Here is a 19,902-nt window from a genome sequence, read left to right on the forward strand (position 1 = left end):
CTACATGGCTGTCAGCAATGAATTTTCTTCATTGGTGACACTGAGGAATGGGATGGTGTCTCTTCCGCAGCCACATCTGGCTGGTTGTGCTTGCTTGAGATCAACACACTCTTCACAGCAGCTACTTTATGGATTTAAAAAGGCATTTTATGGCAATGGGAGGAAGACCCGTACTTTGTAAATAGAAGGACAAGATTTCTGTTCAATGTTGCAGTGTTGTGGGGGGATGAAAATATTGGATCAAAGCCTTTGCGTGGCTTAAGCCATTCCTCACCCCATATGTATCCGAGATTTAATGATCTGCATCTTTTGTTTTGTTTTGTTTATAGCCTCTGGTCTTTCCTCCTCTCCCTCGACCCCGACACAAGTGATCAAGCAGCCAACGTTTCCGCTTGAATCCTACAAACATGAACCAGAGAGGCTAGAAACACGGATTCACACGTCCTCTTCCCCCCCAGATACAGGCCAGAGACCGAGCCTTCCTCCTGGACAAAGTGTGGCCAAACCTCCCACCTCCACCCCGTGCGCTACCTCAAAAGCCGTAAGTATGAGCTGTTTCATTTCTCTGTAAGAAAAGCAAAGTCCTGTGTGCATTTTAGGATTAACAGGGTGCTTCTAAGTGTCCAAGTGCATAGTGTGGATTATCTTCTTATAATCCTTTTGATATAATCGGTCCAGTATACCTGAAGGAGCGTCTCCACCCCCATTGTTCTGCCCGGACACTGAGGTCCATCGCTGAGGGCCTTCTGGTGGTTCCCTCACTGCGAGAAGCCAAGTTACAGGGAACCAGGCAGAGGGTCTTCTTGGTAGTGGCACCCGCCCTGTGGAACGCCCTCCCACCAGATGTCAAAGAGAAAAACAACTACCAGACTTTTAGAAGACATCTGAAGTCAGCCCTGTTTAGGGAAGCTTTTAATGTTTAATAGGTTGTTGTATTTTAGTGTTCTGTTGGAAGCCTCCCAGAGTGGCTGGGAAAACCCAGCCAGATGTGCGGGATATAAATATATTATTATTATTAATAATATTAATAACAATTCTGCAAGGTGCTTAAGTCTTACAGTTATCACTATATTTCAGTTGGGGTGAGGACGGAGGCTGACATCTTGTCTAAGGCCTCCTAATGAGTCCAAGGCAGAGGTGAGGTTTGAACCAATGGCTTCTCGATTCTTAGCAAAGGCTTTTAGACTGCAAATTTCTGCAGGTTTGTTTGGGAGTTTTCAGAAGGTGTGCCGAAATTTTAACTTGCACACTGAGTACTTAGGCACCAGCCATTACAAATAGCAACTAATTATTGGCACCATTGTCTTCAATAGGATACAGTGTTTAATTTGTAGGATGCAGTTTTCTGTTGGAAGATAAAGCTATTCTGATTACTTGGGTTCCTTCCTCAAATCTGCTTATTCTGCTTAATCCTGTATAGGATTCTAGCTGTGAACACCCATCAGTCTTGTTTATAGTATCAATAGCCGTAAGCTCTTTTCTCAGGGGTAGGCAATGCACTGTGTTTTACTTTTAGAATTCTAAATTCAGATATAAAACCTCACCCATACCCAATATACTTTTGCTGAAGCTTAGAAGTAACAAACATTTAAAGCCTTCATTTTTCAGAGAAAAATGCAAAGACAGCCAAACCTTCCATCTGCTACAGTGGAGTGTGTGTGTGTGTGTGTGTGTGTGTGTGTGTGTGTAAGAGCCAGAGGAAAAATGGGTTGCAGAATCTCCCACTTAACTTGGGAATTTAAAGGGTTAGCATCGATCTGGCTTGCAGTCTGACAGCTGTATTAAGCACCTGTAAATTTACGGAATTTACGTAAAGAGATGACTAATGGGAACTAGAGCAAAGGTAGCTGATATGTGCTGCTGTGAGACGTGCAGTTAGATGTAGCTGGCAAGAAGCCACTGATGACTAAACTAATACTTTGACCTCAGCTCATTCTAACATCAATCACATCAGGTCACTGTATACTTTGCTTACATGCCAGTATGAAATAGTAGTTGACTTTGGTGGGGAAACACTCCTGAATGGCCACGGCAGAGCCTCGTGAGTGTGAAAGTCAACTGGCAACTTTCATAGGAGGAAGAAATTACTCATTTGGGGATTGGATGTATGAAATATAGCTTGGTGATTCAGTTGATAGATTATTCTTCCATCAGCCTTTCTGAGTGAATGTGAGTTCTTCAAACCATTCACCTTTGACATGAGTTGCTGATCTAAGTACGGTCCACACAATATGGCAATCAAACATGGAGGATTTATTTCAGATAACAACAGAGAATTGTAGGGTTGGAAGAGACCCCAAAGGTCATCTAGTCCAACCCCCTGCAATGCAGGAACCTCAGCTAAAGCATCCTTGACAGATGGCCATCCAATCTCTAAACTCAATGGAAGGAGAGTCCACAACCACCTGAGGGAGACGGTTCCACTGTCAAACAGCTCTTGCTGCCAGAAAGTTTTTCCAGATGTGATCAACCTCCACCTCTGGCCATGTGAAAACCTTATGTCAGACCTTTGACTTTCTAAAGGTAAAGGTAAAGGGACCCCTGACCATTAGGTCCAGTTGCGGACGACTCTGGGGTTGCGGTGCTCATCCCGCTTTATTGGCTGAGGGAGTCGGTGTACAGCTTCCGGGTCATGTGGCCAGCATGACTAAGGCGCTTCTGGCGAACCAGAGCAGCACACAGAAACGCCGTTTACCTTCCCGCCAGAGCAGTACCTATTTATCTACTTGCACGTTGACATGCTTTCGAACTGCTAGGTTGGCAGGAGCTGGGACTGAGCAAAGGGAGCTCACCCTGTCGCAGGGATTCGAACCGCCAACCTTCTGATCGGCAAGTCCTAGGCTCTGTGGTTTAACCCACAGCGCCACCTGTCGAGTTGCAGCTCGGCATCCAAAGAAAAATCAGTCTCACACCATAGTAGGTTCCGAAATATGGCTGCTCTTAGGGCTCATGCAGCACAGCTTTTATTGTGTGAAATCAGAAAGATACAAAGTACAAGCCAAGCAATTTGTTCTAGCAAGCAGATAAGGACCTTCGCACTAGACCATGCGAGCATCAGGCCATGCCACGTTAGCCAATCATATAGGACAGCACGAGCTGTTCATGCTCCAAGGATGCTTCTAGCTATGAAATCACCCTGTAACAATAAGAACTTTGCTCATGCTCTCATGTACAAGCAATCATTTTCCCACATGTCCCCTTTTTTTGTTTATATTATTAGAGGAAAAGAGGGACCATTAGTCCAAATCGTACACTTCATTGCCTAAACGTCTACACTTTGCAACATAAATTCCTCTTGTAACCCCTGTGGTGGGCCGTGGTCGGTACCACCATGCAGTGCATTGGGAAATCAAAGAGGGTATGCATTGAATGCAACAACACACCATAATGAAGCCAGCAATACATGCAATTACAATCAATAATACTTTTCTTAACCACACTCCATTGGGTAACCAAGAAGACAACCACTCCCATGGATCAAAACCTTCAGGTGGATTTAAAGGATTATGGGCTATCATTTGTTCCATATGATCAATAGTAGCAGAGATATTGGTCGATTGATCAGTTATATACATGCAGCAATGAGAATAAATTAAGGCACAAATTCCACCTTTAGAAGCAAGGATCACATCTAAAGCATAATGATGTTGAAGAACTACATTTCTTATTTCTGATATTTCTTTGTTAATCATTTTTAAAGCCAAAATGGTGGAATTAAACAAATTTTCTGTCCAGTTTGCCAATTTATGCAAATCACGGTAATTCATGGCTGCACCTAAAGAAGGCAGAAGGGACCTAGAGATGGCCGTCCCTGTATATTGAGAAATAGGTGATAGTACTTCCCTTCTGTTACGCAAACGGACCGCTGGGAGCTTATCTATTTTATATACCAAGGGTACTACTATACCTAACGTGCAGGTACCAGAAAAGGCAGAGGGGATTTCTTTGTAGGCACGTGTGCCACAAAATAACCATAAATCAGATTGAAGTAAACATGCAGTTCTGCTGCTCTTTCTCATCCAGTCGAACCAAACATAAAAGTCTCTACACGCAGCTTGTTGTTCATAGGTCATGTAAGTTGTGACATTATTAATTAAAACCTTTGGTCTGCCACTCATGGTTGTAACATTAAGAAAACAAGAAGATCCATTAATGTATTCATGTGTCCAATTACAATATGGATAATGACCTAAAAATTTTTTGCTATTGTGATTAAAATGAAAACAATAAGGAGCTAATTCTACAAGCGATAGAGATACAGGAGGTAAACTTATGCGATTGTCCTTCATATTATTGCTAATCTTATATGAAGCATTTATAGGAATACCATGTAATAAAATGCCAGATCTTTTTGATTGAGGAGGGATATGCATACACATCCAACAATCAGAAAGGTTAAGCATAGAAGCAAAATGATTAATGTCTCTAACGTAAGTATTGTTAGTCCAAATCTGATGATAAAGTTCAGGCCTCCTGGCCTTCTGCAAAAAAGCAGCACGACGAAAGCGGCGTTTTACAAAGTTCACGGAGAGGCTCCATCCGTGTGAAGTGGAATTGTGGGGCCACTCAGGACGATGCCATATTGGTTGCTCGGGGGGGCAATAAGGGTGAGAATGGTAAATTATTCCAATAGCTGTTTCCGAGCAACCTGCGTGATATTTCGTGGCTCGATTATTGGCATGCAAAAACCACAAACCAGGAGAAGCCACACAGCCATTTCTGCAGATACAGGAGCCCATTTGCTGTAAATAGGCCTCATGTACTGCTCCGTGCATTGCGGAGCCAAAAATCCAAACCCAACGAAACGTGGTGACACAGATGGGATGGTCGCTATTGGGGGGCAAAACCCAAGCGATGCCGGTCTGACGAGGGCATCCTTCAAAGCCAGGTTCATTTCCCAGACAAGAGGCGGCAAAACTGTAACGATAAGTGGTAGAAACGGTGGCTTCCCAGGGGGAAGGGGGGCCAACGCGATAGGGTTGAAGATGGCCTTTCAACGTGCCAGGAAACACTGGAACCGCTGTGGAAGGTGACGTAATCCAGGGCACATCAATATGGCGATGTCTCCAACTGCAATGTGGGTTGAGGTCAGGTGAGAGGTCATCACCGGCAAACAGCGTAAAATACGGTTTCAAGGTGCTGGTGTCTCCTCGGGCGAAGACGAGGCAACAGAAGAGCGCCAAGGTCGAACGCAGCGGGCTGGAACCCATCGGGGAACTCCGTCTACGTCAATTGCCGCAAACCCGCGACCCCAGGAAATCAAGGAAGTTGGACCCTTCCACTGTGGATCTGGAAGCAACCTCTAAGACACTAAAGGACGCTGCAATATTTCTTCCTTCCAGAAATGAAGTTCAGCAGGCGTAAAATTCCTGTTGCCAAATAACCAGGGTGACCAATATGTGATCTAAGATGTGCTTCAGAAAATTGACAAGTCCTGGCCTGTATCAAAGATGGGGCACTTTGTGCTGGAGTGACATCGCTGTGCGGTAGATCTGCACTGTGCACGAAAATGGTCCACTTTGCCACATCCAAAGCAGGTTTTATCCTTTGCAGGATTCTGGGACACGGTGGAGGACAGAGCCGTGGCTAGCAAGCGAGCTTTAAACGTCTCAGTCCCCACTGACTGGCAGGCTTTAAGCACATCTGCAATGGCTATATTTGGCGTTGTCATCAAAGGGCGCAGCGCTTGCTTACAGTCCTCATTTGCATTATCAAACGCAAGCTGGCGGACAATCACTTCTTGGGCTGCTACGTCCTGAACTTGCCGTTTAAGGGTGTTATACAAGCGATTGACAAATTGTCCATAAGGCTCTGTAGGGCCTTGTCTAACGCTCCCCCATCGGCCATCGCGCTCAGTTTTGTCATCAGGGACAGAAGCCAAGGCCTCCTGAGCAGCAGCCGTAGTGGCCTCCCAATATTGAGGATCGAGAGTTAGCTGTTGGGCAACAGTAAGAAAGTTGCCTCCTCCCGTTAACCCATCGAGGACATCAGCTTGGGTTAACATGACGGGGGCTGGGGGTGGGGCGGCACCAGCAGCGGCAGCAGCCAAAGCAGCCTGATGATTAGCCAATGCAACATTATTAAGATTATTCCGAATCCCATCAACACGACGTTGGCAGGCCCAGTGCCAAGCTTGTATAAACAAAATCATTTGATGAGGCTGCATTACAGTGCGGGCCAACAGCTTAACATCCTCTGGTATCAAATTTTGTTGAAAAATAGTGCCTAACAAACCCAGGGTGTAAGGAGATTGCAAGCCATTGTTCTGGACAGAGGAATACAGTTCTTTTATGAATCTCAAATCAAACTGTTCGTGCCGGGCTGGGCCTCCCCCTGGCGCGGCAGGAGCAATCACAGGAAAAAGATTAGGAGTTGTAGAATCAAAAGCTAGCAACGGAGCAGCGGCGCGAAGAGATTCTTGAAGTGGGGTGGAAACGGTGCCAGATGCCTTGGGCAGAGGAGGTGGAAGAGCGGGGGGTGCTGCAGAATTTGAAGAATGCAGGGGAGTGACAGGATGAGGCGAAGAGAGAATGTCCGGAGGTTTAGGAGGAAGGTTTGAGGCAGGCAAAGCGGGAACCGGGGGGGCGTCTGAGGAAGCTGGTGCAGCAGCCAGAAGAATGTTTGAAGGAGTTAAGCACGACATAGCTTTGTAGACGTTACCCCAGGCATGTAAAACCTTTACATCAATCTGCGGATGATTTTGAAAGAAGTGTCCAATTTTTTTCCAATCGTCTAACCCCCAATTTCCATCCTGGGGAAACCACGGGCAGTGGGTGTCCAGGGCTTTTATAAGGGACTTAAGGTCAGCTTTCCGAACAGCAAGGTTGTTACTGGCCAAAAGGAATTTAAGGTCTTTAAAAAATTTTTTCTGTGGTGCAGAGAGAGATTTTCCCATGATTGCAAGAGTTGCAAGAAAGAGCAGGGAGCACTTACCGAGGGATCCTTAGGAGGATGAGGGAGGCGCCTTTTGCCCTGTCCGGGCGGAGATAAGTGCTGATCCAGAATCACATTCACACGGGAGCTCTCACCGGGGATCCACTACGTGGATGAACGACGCGTCTGCAGCCCTGCCGGGCGAGGTGAGGCTGAACGTTGTAAAACAGCATGAAGTCCGAAAGAAATCACACGGGAGCACTCACCAGGGATCCACAACGTGGATGAACGACGTGTTGGTGAGTGCTGAACAATGAAAAACAACGTGAAGTCCGAAGGCAGTCACACGGGGCACCAATTGTCGAGTTGCAGCTCGGCATCCAAAGAAAAATCAGTCTCACACCATAGTAGGTTCCGAAATATGGCTGCTCTTAGGGCTCATGCAGCACAGCTTTTATTGTGTGAAATCAGAAAGATACAAAGTACAAGCCAAGCAATTTGTTCTAGCAAGCAGATAAGGACCTTCGCACTAGACCATGCGAGCATCAGGCCATGCCACGTTAGCCAATCATATAGGACAGCACGAGCTGTTCATGCTCCAAGGATGCTTCTAGCTATGAAATCACCCTGTAACAATAAGAACTTTGCTCATGCTCTCATGTACAAGCAATCATTTTCCCACAGCCACCTGCGTCCCCTTTTTGACTTTCTAGCCCTGCATTGATTTATACCCAGTCTTTCCTCAACAGGTACAATGCAGCTAAGTTTCTTTTAAAAAAAAAACCCAACAACCCATAATCTTAGTCACAATGATCAAACTTGCCTTGGATCAGAACAGCAACATAATATGAATACTCGGAGGTCTCCCTCCTGTCTTAAGGTGTTACGTCAGCATTTGTCGCAGGGCATGCCAACAGGACAATAACACAAAATAGGACACCTAAGTACTAAACTTGGGGAGAAAGAGATGGGGAGACAATAGCAGGGGGTGTTTTCTTTCAAGGTAAGAGATGGGCTGACAAATCTTCTGTAGTCTACTTTTTGTAAAGCTAGAATTCTCCACCAAGGTGCATTAAATGTACCAAAAAAGTAGTTAGGGTAGCTGAGGCATAACTAATCTGTGCTAAGTGATCCTAAATATGTATGTGTTCTTTCTTAAGAGCATAAGAAGTGCCTGGGTAGATCAGATTAAGGTCTACCAAATTCAGCATCCTTTGCCAGAAACCCGTCCATCCCCAAGCACTAAGTAACCCATATGGAGCTTGAAAGCTGTGTGCCATTTTTTATCTCCTGTGCACACCTAGTCTAGGGTGAGAAGATCCTTCCCTACAGCAAGCCTTCCCAATTGCTATTTCCTACTAGGCCTTACTTATGCCATTCCTATTCTTCAAAATATTTTCTATCCTTTGGGTTTGCCATCTCCCTATATCTGGTGTCAGTTAGTATTGTTATGAGTTTGGGAAGGGGTGAGCCTAATGTCTGGACCCCCTTCTAATTTTTAATAGCCAGGCTAGCTAGCTTCCTGGTGAGGTGATAGCCTGGGTGATGGGCCATTAAGGAGAACAAAGAAAGGGGCTCTGTGCAAGATGGCAAATGGGTAGGGACCCCTCCTTCAATTCGTGGGAAGCTAGAAGGACAGAGGCAGAGTTGAGATCAGAGACATGGGAATGATGTCAGCTAGAAGCTGGAAAGAAGCAGGCAGAAGCCAGAGAGATGGAGGCATGCTTGATTTCTGTTCAAATCCAAGGCTGTGGCTATTACAGAAACAATATCCTCTTGGGCTGTTAATGCTGTGAACCTCTCCACCATAGGGTCAGGCTGTATATATGCATGTAAATAAACCATATATTATAAAGACACTACAGTCTCCGCTATCCCTTTTCCCGAAGGAAACACAAAGCCTGGGTAAGTGCCTGGAATCTCACATTGTGCTGAGATTGGGGTGGCATACAACAGTATATTCCTAACCATAGGAATGGCAGGTGCTTTCTTTTCACCATGATCTCTTCCTAAAAATATCATGCTGCTTCCATATTTTTCTCCTTTACATCTAAATTTCTACTCTGCGGTCTTGTTCTAACCTTAATTACTTGGTTTACTGTTTACTCCAACTCGCAACGGTTGTTTTGCACTAAATAGTCTCCAGTCCTACATTCTGCTTTTGCAGACCGCTCATCTCTTGGTGTCTCCTGTGAGTCCGCTTTTCTGAAACTACTTTTAATACGTCATTATTCAAATCTGACGATTGCGACATAACCCTTTGCGTTTGATTAATGTCAGCACTGTGTATTTAGTGCTATAACGCTTGCATACCGAAATAGTTTCAAAGCAGTTTACAAGTATAAAATCAAGTATTCAATATCCACACGTAATCGAAATGCAGAATAAAGCAATTCCATCGAAACATAAAAACATCTGTATTTAATATATACAATAAAATAAGCCTGCGAAGAAGCATAACAATTAAAACAGTTAAAAGAATGATTAAAACAATTAGATCAGAAAGCTCAGGTTCAGGGAAGTGCTTGACTTAGAAGATATGTCTTCAAGAGCCAGGGGGTCCTCAGATATTTCAGCAATATTGATGTATTTGCTAATACTTATATTTGGTGCAAGAGACTCTGCAGATTAAAATAGTATTATCTCTTAACCTCTAGGATCACCAACATTCCCCTCCCCCTTTTTTAAGTGCCCTGCTTCTGATGGCAGCCTAATGCACAGAAACCTTTTTCCACCGTGGAGATAAATGGTGGGTAAAAACATTCACCTGCTAAATTTCTCTGCATGTGACTCCTGTTAAAGGTACAGGTGCAGGAATAATTTTCCTGTGAACAATATCCCATTTGACCCCCCAAACTTTCTTTACAGCAGCAGGGAAGTTTGCTGGGAGCTTGTTTGAGAAGACCATCATGGTATGGAAACAGGATCCTTGGTTGTATTCTTTTAGCATCCATATTTACATCTGAGACCGTCTACCAGAACAAAATTAATTTTAAAAAAGGTGGCTTAGACACAGGAAACTGAGATGACTGTGAGATGGATAGCTTGCCCCTGACTGTGTGCTGTACTTATCACATCTTTCATTGGCTCAATAACTCTTCCTATTTTCTGGAGCGTGGCTGCATAAGATAGCCGGCAAGTCTGACAGTGGCGGAGAAACCATGATTTATAAGCCTTGTATCACATATCCTTTGCAGCCTTTCTGTGTTAGGACTTCAGCTCCTCTGACAGGGAATAACACATCTGCTGTCTACATACTCAGGTTGCAACCTGAAGATTTCCTCCTCTGCCTTTAAATCCACCCGTAGAGCAAAATGCTTAGCAGCTGTGGCTTGTATTGTTTACCTGACATTAGCTCCCTATATCTGTTGATGGGAGAAGAGGAAGATTTCAGAAATGGGGGGGACACTGGAAACAGAAGCTACCTCAGCATCAGATGATGTAAAGGTAAAAAGTGAACCCCTGGTCACAGCCCAGAAAGGCAAATTTAATTTATTTGACCCGAAGCCTCCCAGCTGAGATTTCATACACCTTAGCTAGCTGGGCGTACTTTATGCTTTCTAATTTTTATACTTTATTTCCCATTGCTATAAGTACAGACAATGACCATTTTACACACATTCAATTTGTGTGTGGTCGTGCACACGCGCGTTGCCGCAAACCCGGAAGTGACCGGGAAAAGGGCAACAGTGGCCCTTAAAAAGTGTGGAAAGGGCAAAAACGGTGTGAAAACAGCACCTAGCAATCCCACAAGCTTTTGCAAGTACAATCCCAAAAGCCCTTGCACCAACCGTTGAGGCCTGTGGAGAGTTGGAGTTTGAGAAAGGAGGTTTGGAGGGAACAACTGTGGTGGAGTTTGGCATCTGGTAAGTGCTGCTGGTTTTTTAAAGGGTTTTTCTGGGGTTTACAGATGGGGTTCACGGTTTTTTTCTATGGGGATCCCCAACATATGCGATTTCACTTAAACCCACGGTGCCTTGGAATGTAAGCCCCGTGTAAAATGGTCGTTGCCTGTAGTTCCACAGAAACTGGAATGCTTCTGTCTCTTTGTACAGTGGTACCTCGGGTTACAGACGCTTCAGGTTACAGTCTCCGCTAACCCAGAAATATTACCTTGGGTTAAGAACTTTGCTTCAGGTTGAGAACAGAAATTGTGCTCCAGTGGCATGGCGGCAGCAGGAGGCCCCATTAGCTAAAGTGGTGCTTCAGGTTAAGAACAGTTTCAGGTTAAGTACGGACCTCCGGAACGAATTAAGTACTTAACCCGAGGTCCCACTGTATCTTCAGATATCTTAAGGGCTGTCATATGGAGGAGGAAGCATGCTTGTTTACTCCTGCTCTGGAGGGTAGGACTCGAACCAATGGCTTAAAGTTGCAAGAAAGGAGATTCCGACTAAACGTTCAGAAAAACTTTCTGACGGTAAGAGCTGTTCAGCAGTGGAACAGATTCTCACGAGAGGCGGTGGACTGTCCTTCCTTGGAGGCTTCTAAGCAGAGATTGGGTGGCCATTTGCATTGGATGCTTTAGCTGAGGTTCCCGCATTGCAGGGGGTTGGACTAGATGACCCTTGGGTCCCTTCCCACTATGATTCTACGTTTCTGTGCCTTTAACAGCAGAAATGAAGCAGGTGGAAGCTGAGCGCTGGGAGCAGGTTTACTTGCAGCATTTCTGTATGTCAGGCTGTTGTTAAAGGTACAAGAACAGAGCCAATATATACTGTATATATATTTAATGCAACAACCTGGCAGACAGAGTTGCTTGTTAAATCTGAACTGGTACAGACATCCTTGCAATTGGGGTAAGGGTTGCAAACCAGAGCTTTAAAGTGACATAGTAGCTCTGGCTGCCCCTGCCGACTCCTTCCCTAATGCTGATCTGTTGTCCGGCACGTCTGGGGTAGATAAAGCTTGGGCAGAATGACTAAGGCAGAACCTGATGAGAGACTTGCCCTGCCTTAAGGAAATTTTAATGCTGTCTTGCAAACCTCCTGGTTGCAAAGTAAAGTAGAGATAAAGGGACCCCTGACCATGAGGTCCAGTCGTGACCGACTCTGGGGTTGCGGCACTCATCTCGCTTTATTGGCCGTGGGAGCTTCCGGGTCATGTGGCCAGCATGACTAAGCCGCTTCTGGCGAACCAGAGCAGCGCACGGAAACACCGTTTACCTTCCCGCCAGAGTGGTACCTATTTATCTACTTGCACTTTGACGTGCTTTCGAACTGCTAGGTTGGCAGGAGCAGGGACCGAGCAACGGGAGCTCACCCCGTCTCAGGGATTCGAACCGCCGACCTTCTGATCGGCAAGTCCTAGGCTCTGCGGTTTAACCCACAGCGCCACCTGCATCCCCAGTTGCAAAGTAGCAGCTGCTTAATTTTATGGGAAAGTGTGTGTTTGTTTATGTATCTGTCCCTAGTTGGGAGTCCAAAGCACTTTTTTCCAGATAAAGAGTCTAAGTTTAGCTGGATTCCTTCAACGAAAGGTTAGGCCAGCTGTGTTTAGTGGGAAGACATACAACTTCACACACACCGTAAAGTCTATAAGACAACAATTTGTACTTTGACTTCTTGTTATTTAAACTGCCTGACCTTCAAACAGTAGCTGGAGGATGGTGACTTAAACCCTTCCTTAGTGTCAGATTGCCAAGTGTGAGTGGAATGCAGAGAGGTTGTGAAGGTAATGGGGGAGGCAGCTTTCTTTTGCTTCTGTTTTTGTTTTGTTTTTTGCCTGGTGTGGGGGGGGGGAGAGGGAGAGGGAGACTGTTCTCTTCATTCCTTTCTCTGCAGCTTTATGGTGTGGCTGGTTTGCACAGACCTGCCATTTTAAAAAGGATGCCCAGTTCCCGAGGCTTTTTCTTGCAAATATTATTGTACATCTCCCTGGAACACTTTAATTAAAGGTGGTTGAGATTTTTTTTTTTAAGTACTTTATTTATCTGGTCAAAGAGAGCAGATGATCAGGCAGCAATAGCCAAGTGGAGGAACTGGACCTCCTGCGGGGATGTAGGTCTTGGCAGGTACCCAGCAGTGCAGCCAGACTTGCAGAATGGCGCACAGAGATAACAATGCCATAGGATTTTTCAGTAAATTCAGCACAACTAAAAGCAGCGCTAAATAAACGTGGCACTGCATAAAGCCTACTAAAACAGCAGAGCATTGCCTGTCTAAAAATGGGAAGAGAGGGAACCATTCACATCTCCCCACAGAGGGCCGTCTAAAGTTGTAGTGCCACCACCCAAAAGGCCCTGTTATAGTAATCACCTGTTTTAATAGCCATTTGTCATGTGCGCATGAGAGAGCTCCCCCAGCCCTGGAAAAAAGCTGTACCTGGGAGTGTGTCCTGGCTGCAGCCATAAAGTCAGAAAGCTGATGTGTAAGATGACCTTACATTCCCTCCCATCCCCCTTCTATTAGCCCAACAAAGTTTCTTGTGCATGCATTGGGAAACAAAGTCTTCATTCTACCGATCATTTCACCTAAGATTTGATAGAGCTCCAGATAGGGTTGTGTGGGGGTTTTATTTAATACAGAGGTGATGATAGTTCCACCTCCCTTTGCATTTTCTGTGCCTTCAGAAATAGTTCCTTTTTTCCTCTCGTCTTTTCCTCTCTTGCCTGACTCCATCCTTCCATTTCCCTCTATCTTTTTGCCGTGACTCTGCTTTTATAGCAACTGCCCGTTCCTTTCCTCACTTAAAAAGATGAACACAAAATGTAAGAGAGCTTTTGGGTCTTTGCTTTCACGGCAGCTCCTGGACCCTAGTGGTGAATTGCCGCCTTTCCTTTGATATGCATTTATTACATACGCTCCTAAGCTTTTCAAGCTTCAACTGGAAATGACATGGCACAAAAAACACTTTGTGATTTCAGACATATTGTGTGTGGCCATGTCTCTGAAGAAAGACTGGCTCTAGGCAAGTCATATTTGTCCTTGGTGTCTAAAGTCATGCTTGTGCACCCATCCAGTGGGCCTCCAAGGCTGCAGACTAAGTCAGAGTCCCAAGATCGGGCCATCTGCAAATATGGTCCATTCTCAGGCACAGGGTTTGGGAGAAGCAAGGTAAACAAGCAAACTCTTCACTGCTTAAAAGAATTAAAATGACAATTAACTCCCAGTCCCCATGCATTCCGAATGATGCCTCACATCTTTCTAATAACAGAAAATAGTGTTGTCTGAAAGAGGTCATGCACACTAGGATTAGGTACAACCCTGCCCCCAAAAAACTTCCTCTCTTCGCCACCTCTGCATATCCCAGAGTTGCACATGGAGACTGCAGCAGGAAAGGAAAGTACCTCTAGCTTGAATCTGGCACTTCTTGAGAAGAAATTAGGTGCCTTGAGGGAAAGGGAGAATGTGTGCTGTCATTGTACTGTAGACCCAGCATTCCAGTGTTCAGGTGGGCAAACATGATTTAGCAAGTTGTGCCAAGAAGTTTCTGTGACTCAGCCATGATATGTTTACGCCCCGGTAAACATATCACAAAAGGGGATTTAGGAGCAGCTGCAAGCTCTTCTCCTTGGGCAGTGGCCAGTGTCTGTCTTGCCATCGATTCCTTACAAATAGCATTTTGCCCAGTCTGGTTTCAGAGGCCCTCGGCTGCCCACCACTTCCCTGAGGGAGATTGCTCCACACTCTAATGGATCTCGGTGGACTACAGCCAGCAATAAATGCTTAAATAGAACTCTCCATTGACATTATAAATGCTGGTGCGAAAGCTGCTGCAGTTAGTGAAGGGCTGGCAGTTAAGTATGTCTGTCTGAAAACATCTTATGACTAGGGCTTCATAAATTTTTCACCAGGCACAGTAACTAAGTAGACGTGGAATAAGGGGGACAGGGTGGCAATTACTCGAATGCTTCCTCTAGCTGCACAGTGGTCCATTTTTCCTTTCATTGTTAGGGAGGTTGGCTTGCAGCACTCAAGTAGACTTTCTCGGGTCTTCTTACAACAACCCTGTATAGTAGATTAGTAGCCTCTCCAGATATAGGCCTGGGCTGAGAGACAGCAGCTTATCTAAAGGCCAAAGGAGACATGGCGTGGGAGGTTGGGGGAAGCAGGTCTCCAAATACGAGTTGCTGGGAATCACAAGTTGGAAGAGTGGTTCTTGTGTTGGAATCCTGCTTGTGGCTTTCCCAAAGGCATCTGGTGGGCCAAAATGAGAACAGGATCTGAGCTAGAGGGGAATTGGCCTGATCCAGTATGGGCTAGGCTACTTAGGGTGCTTACAGACATGGATGATTTAGCCTGGTTGGTATCAATCTGCCTCAGGAGACAGTGGAGGAGTTTGCCTTTGAGGGTGAAGTCAAATTGTTGGAGAGTTACAGCGCCTGCTGTGGCTGTAGAGACTGATATGGCGAGAGATGTTTTGTTGCAGCTGGGGAAGATGCAGCATAGTGTTCCTTCTCTCTGTGTTCTTTCTAGCAGTCATTCCTCTTCTGCTATGGATGCACATCCTGACTCTTTCCAGGCAATGCCTGGTCATTGCTCCTCTGCTTTAAACAGGAAGGGCAGTAGCAACCTCATCTAGACTTCTGGAATCCAAATTGCATTCTGTTGTGATCAGCCCACGTTTCCCCAGTCCAAATGTTTATTGGGGGACATCACTTAGACTGTGAGGGGTGGGGAAAGAAGGTGCAGTACTCTCTCCCCCACTGCTGCCCTCCAAACATACTACAGTACAGTGGTACCTCGGGGTACAGACACTTCAGGTTACAAATGCTTCAGGTTACAGACTCTGCTAACCCAGAAATAGTCCTGTGGGTTAAGAACTTTGCTTCAGGATGAGAACAGAAATCGCGCAGCAGCAGCGTGGCGGCAGCAGGAAGCCCCATTAGCTGAAGTGGTGCTTCAGGTTAAGAACAGTTTCAGGTTAAGAACGGACCTCCAGAACGAATTAAGTTCTTAACCCGAGGTACCACTGTGCGGTCTTTTCAGGCCACTGTTGCTCTGTATAGGCTGGAACAACTGTGTGGTGGTTCGTCTACACCTCAGGAAATTGCATAGCTGTTCCATCATGTAAAGAGAACAAACAGATTTTTCTGAACTCTGGGAGAATAAAGAATCTGAACAGGGAAAACATGGGAGGAGGATGCTTTTATCACTACAGATGCCTCTGTGAATTAGATTGAAGGGAGTGTGACTTCCATAAGTAAAAATGCTCTTAAGAGTTTATGACAGAGGTCTTGCTGATTCAAAGCTTAGTGTTTTAGACTGCAGTCCTCAGCCCATTTACCTGATAGTAAGCCCCACTGAATTCAGTATGACATACTTCGAAGTAGATATAGAATCATAGAGTTGGAAGAGACCAGAAGGGCCATCGAGTCCAACCCCCTGCCAAGCAGGAAACACCATCAGAGCACTCCTGACATATGGTTGTCAAGCCTCTGCTTAAAGACCTCCAAAGAAGGAGACTCCACCACACTCCTTGGCAGCAAATTCCACTGTCAAACAGCTCTTACTGTCAGGAAGTTCTTCTTAATGTTTAGGTGGAATCTTCTTTCTTGTAGTTTGGATCCATTGCTCCATGTCCGCTTCTCTGGAGCAGCAGAAAACAACCTTTCTCCCTCCTCTATGTGACATCCTTTTATATATTTGAATATGGCTATCATATCACCCCTTAACCTCCTCTTCTCCAGGCTAAACATGCCCAGCTCCCTTAGCCGTTCCTCATAAGGCATCGTTTCCAGGCCTTTGACCATTTTGGTTGCCCTCCTATGGACACGTTCCAGTTTGTCAGTGGTTGTGATTGTTCTGTTACTAAGTTACACATGGAGAATGAAGCTGCTGGATTTTTAAAAAGTGTGCATTACCCCATTCCACAGATGATGTCGTGTACTGGGAATGAAATGGTGGCTTTCCCTAAGTTGTCCAGTAATATTTGCTCTCACTGCCTGCTCCTGCTCAATGGGACTGCTGTCTGTCCATATTCAATGCCACACCAGCTAAGCCATTGGGCAGCAGGAGGAGAGGAGGAGGAGGCATAAGATTGTTTGAAAAACAGAGTCTGCATTTAAAAACAAAAAGCAAAAACCTGCAACAGGCTAGGTTTAGCCACTGGAAAATGAGATGCTTTGGGGCAGCTGACTCATAATAATATTGGAGAATGTCTCAGCAGTGGGTTGGAAAATGTTTCCTCTGCATTGGATGACTGATGTGAACTCAAAATAGTTATTATTGCAGATTCATCACTGTCATGTTTTCAATTGGAACTGAGGGCAAGGATAAAAGCAACCTGTTGATAATTTTGATGGTTTTGCACTAGGGATGTGGCCTTGCTCTACAGTCAATTATAGCAGACTGGCTGAATATTGGTCCTTTGGCCAAGCGCTGCTTCTGCCTAATCCCGATTCACTCTAGTGATGCTTCACTGATCATTTCCTTAAAATGAGATATGTGCATACGTGGTTTGAGGAGTATGACAGTACAGTGGTACCTCGGGTTACATATGCTTCAGGTTACAGACTCCGCTAACCCAGAAATGGTACCTTGGGTTAAGAACTTTGCTTCAGGATGAGAAGAGAAATTGTGCCCCGGTGGCGCAGCAGCAGCGGGAGGCCCCATTAGTTAAAGTGGTGCTTCAGGTTAAGAACAGTTTCAGGTTAAGAACGGACCTCCGGAACGAGTTAAGTACTTAATCCGAGGTACCACTGTAGTATACAAGACACTTTGGGACATGGGCAGGTTGTCTGCACCACAGATGGATATACCGGTAATTGTTTTAACCAGCGTGGCACCTTAGGGTGAAGGGTGATAATAACTGAACTGTCAGGGCTCTGTCCAAGGACTCATGGAAATTTTGGTTTAGTAATGCTTTTTGGAAATGGTCTTTGATCCTTAGTCCTCACAGAACCAGAAGTTTCTTTTTTTTAAAAAAATAATTTTTTATTAGTTTTTCAACACAAATTAAAAACAAAGCAGCACACACACATAGACAAACAAAAACGTATAAACATATATAATTTCAAAAAACTCTTTTTCCTAAACCTTACTTCTCGGACTTCCCCATACCTCCCCTTTTCTGCATCCCTGTTTTAAAGTTTCTTCAGCAACTCTTCACATCAATTAATTAATTACTTATTTTCTTTTTACGCTTCTTCTCATACATAATCAGTTACAGCTGTAATTCTATATTTTCCCTTCCTCTGACATTTTAACACTCATCAATTTTACAACAATTTTTAAGGTATACTTTGAATTTCTTCCAGTCTTCTTCCACTGTCTCTTTTTCTTGATCCCGGATTCTGCCAGTCATCTCCGTAGTTTCTCCCTCTCCTCCCACTTTGCCACCTGTGTGAAATTTGTTAGATGGCTCTATGTGGACCTAGGGTTGCAAGGAACCCACCTGTGATCTAGGGTGAGATTCACAGTGGCCAAAGAGAAGGCCTGGAATGGAGGTGTTTGTTTTGGAATGCCCTCGCTAGAGAGGTCTGCTTGATACCAATGTGGCTAAATTTTAGGCAATGTGTTGCAACAATTCCCACACACATAGAATCACAGAATTGCAGAATTGGAAGGGACCCCGGGGGGCACTTAGTCCAACCCCCTGCAATGCAAGAATCTCAGCTAAAACATCCATGACAGATGGCCATCCATACACAATAGATTTTCTTTGAACAGAAAAGCTGTCTTATGGCTGTTTCTTACATTCTTATGCTACATAATTTTATTGCATAGATAGATAGATAGATAGATAGATAGATAGATAGATAGATAGATGGATGATAGATAGACAGATATACCGTATTTTGCACTCTATAGGACGCACTTTTTCTCCTCCAAAAATTAAGGGGAAATGTGTGTGCGTCCTATGGAGTGAATGCAGGCTCCTTGGCTTCAGCGATAGCAACGCGAAGTCTCCGAAGTGCAAAGGGAGCGCTCCCTCCAAGCTCCGGAGGCTTTGCGTTGCTTTCGCTGAAGCCTGGAGAGCGAGAGGGGTTGGTGCGCACCGACCCCTCTTGCTCTCCATGCTTCAGAGATAGCCGCCTGAAGCCTTTGGAGCACAACGGGACCTCGCGCTGCGCTCCAAAGGCTTCGGGTTCCTTTTGCTGAAGCTGGGAGAGCAAGACTCTCCCGGCTTCAGTAGAGAGGGAGAGCTGCGCAGCGCCCCTTCAGCGAAGCGGTATGAGAAATGGAAGGGGCTCCGTTTCTCCTGCCGCTTCACTGAATGGGCACTGAGCAGAGAGGGGGAGTTTTTTTTTTCTTGTTCTCCCCCTCTAAAACAAGGTGCGTCCTATGGTCGGGTGCGGCCTATAGAGCGAAAAATACGGTAGATATATATTTCCAGCTCCCTTCATGTGTTTCAGAACCAAAACTGTCCCTCTTTGTATATGCCTTCCTTGTTAGAACTGTTATACACTGAAACATTCTATTTGGATTCCTCTGAATTAAGGCAGCTGCCGACATTGAGGGCATTTCAATGTCTGCAAAAGTAGAATCATATAACTGTAGCATTCGAAGGGACCACAAGGGTCATCTAGTCCAACCTCCTGCAATGCAGGAATATTTTACCCAGTGTGGGACTCAAACCCATGACCCTGAGATTAAGATTCTCATGCTCTACCAATTGAGCTATCCTGTATTTGTTAACTTAATACTTCGTTTACCTAATACAACTGTTTTGACCTGAAGGACTACAGCAATTTATCTTAATGTATTTTTGCACACTGTCTTGTGATGTTTACATGGAAGGCGGTATATGAATGGTTTTAATTAAGAAGTAAATTCTGGCTACTCAAATAGTATATTTGGCCGCCATACCGATAATCATGTTCACTGTTAACTCACCTTTTCTCAAACCCCAGAACTGCACAGGCATTATATAAGCCACAAGAGAGAGTTTGTACTTTACTGAATGACATTTTACGCTTGGTGCAAAATAAACTACGGGGGGACTAATCTGTTCAGGGAGCCCTTGAACAAGGAGTCTCACGTCCTGCAGTACGTCTGCTAAATAAATGAATCAGATGGCCGTTTTCCTCCCGCAAGTTGCAGAGTGAAAGGGAAAACTCTCTGCCAGCCTCCTAAACTGGATTAC

The 19,902-nt window shown here is 45.1% G+C and overlaps 1 protein-coding gene across 1 annotated transcript in view; it reads left to right on the forward strand.

Moving 5' to 3' along the window:
* PRKAG2 (protein kinase AMP-activated non-catalytic subunit gamma 2) overlaps nucleotides 1-19,902 on the forward strand; it is a 205,627-nt gene that overhangs the window by 138,889 nt on the left and 46,836 nt on the right. Inside the window, 2 exon segments of the mRNA XM_081882786.1 lie at nucleotides 330-505; nucleotides 508-541. Coding sequence (XP_081738912.1) covers nucleotides 330-505; nucleotides 508-541 — 210 coding nt within the window.

Source organism: Podarcis melisellensis (assembly GCF_964234715.1).
Source record: "Podarcis melisellensis genome assembly, chromosome: 12".
NCBI lineage: Eukaryota > Metazoa > Chordata > Lepidosauria > Squamata > Lacertidae > Podarcis > Podarcis melisellensis.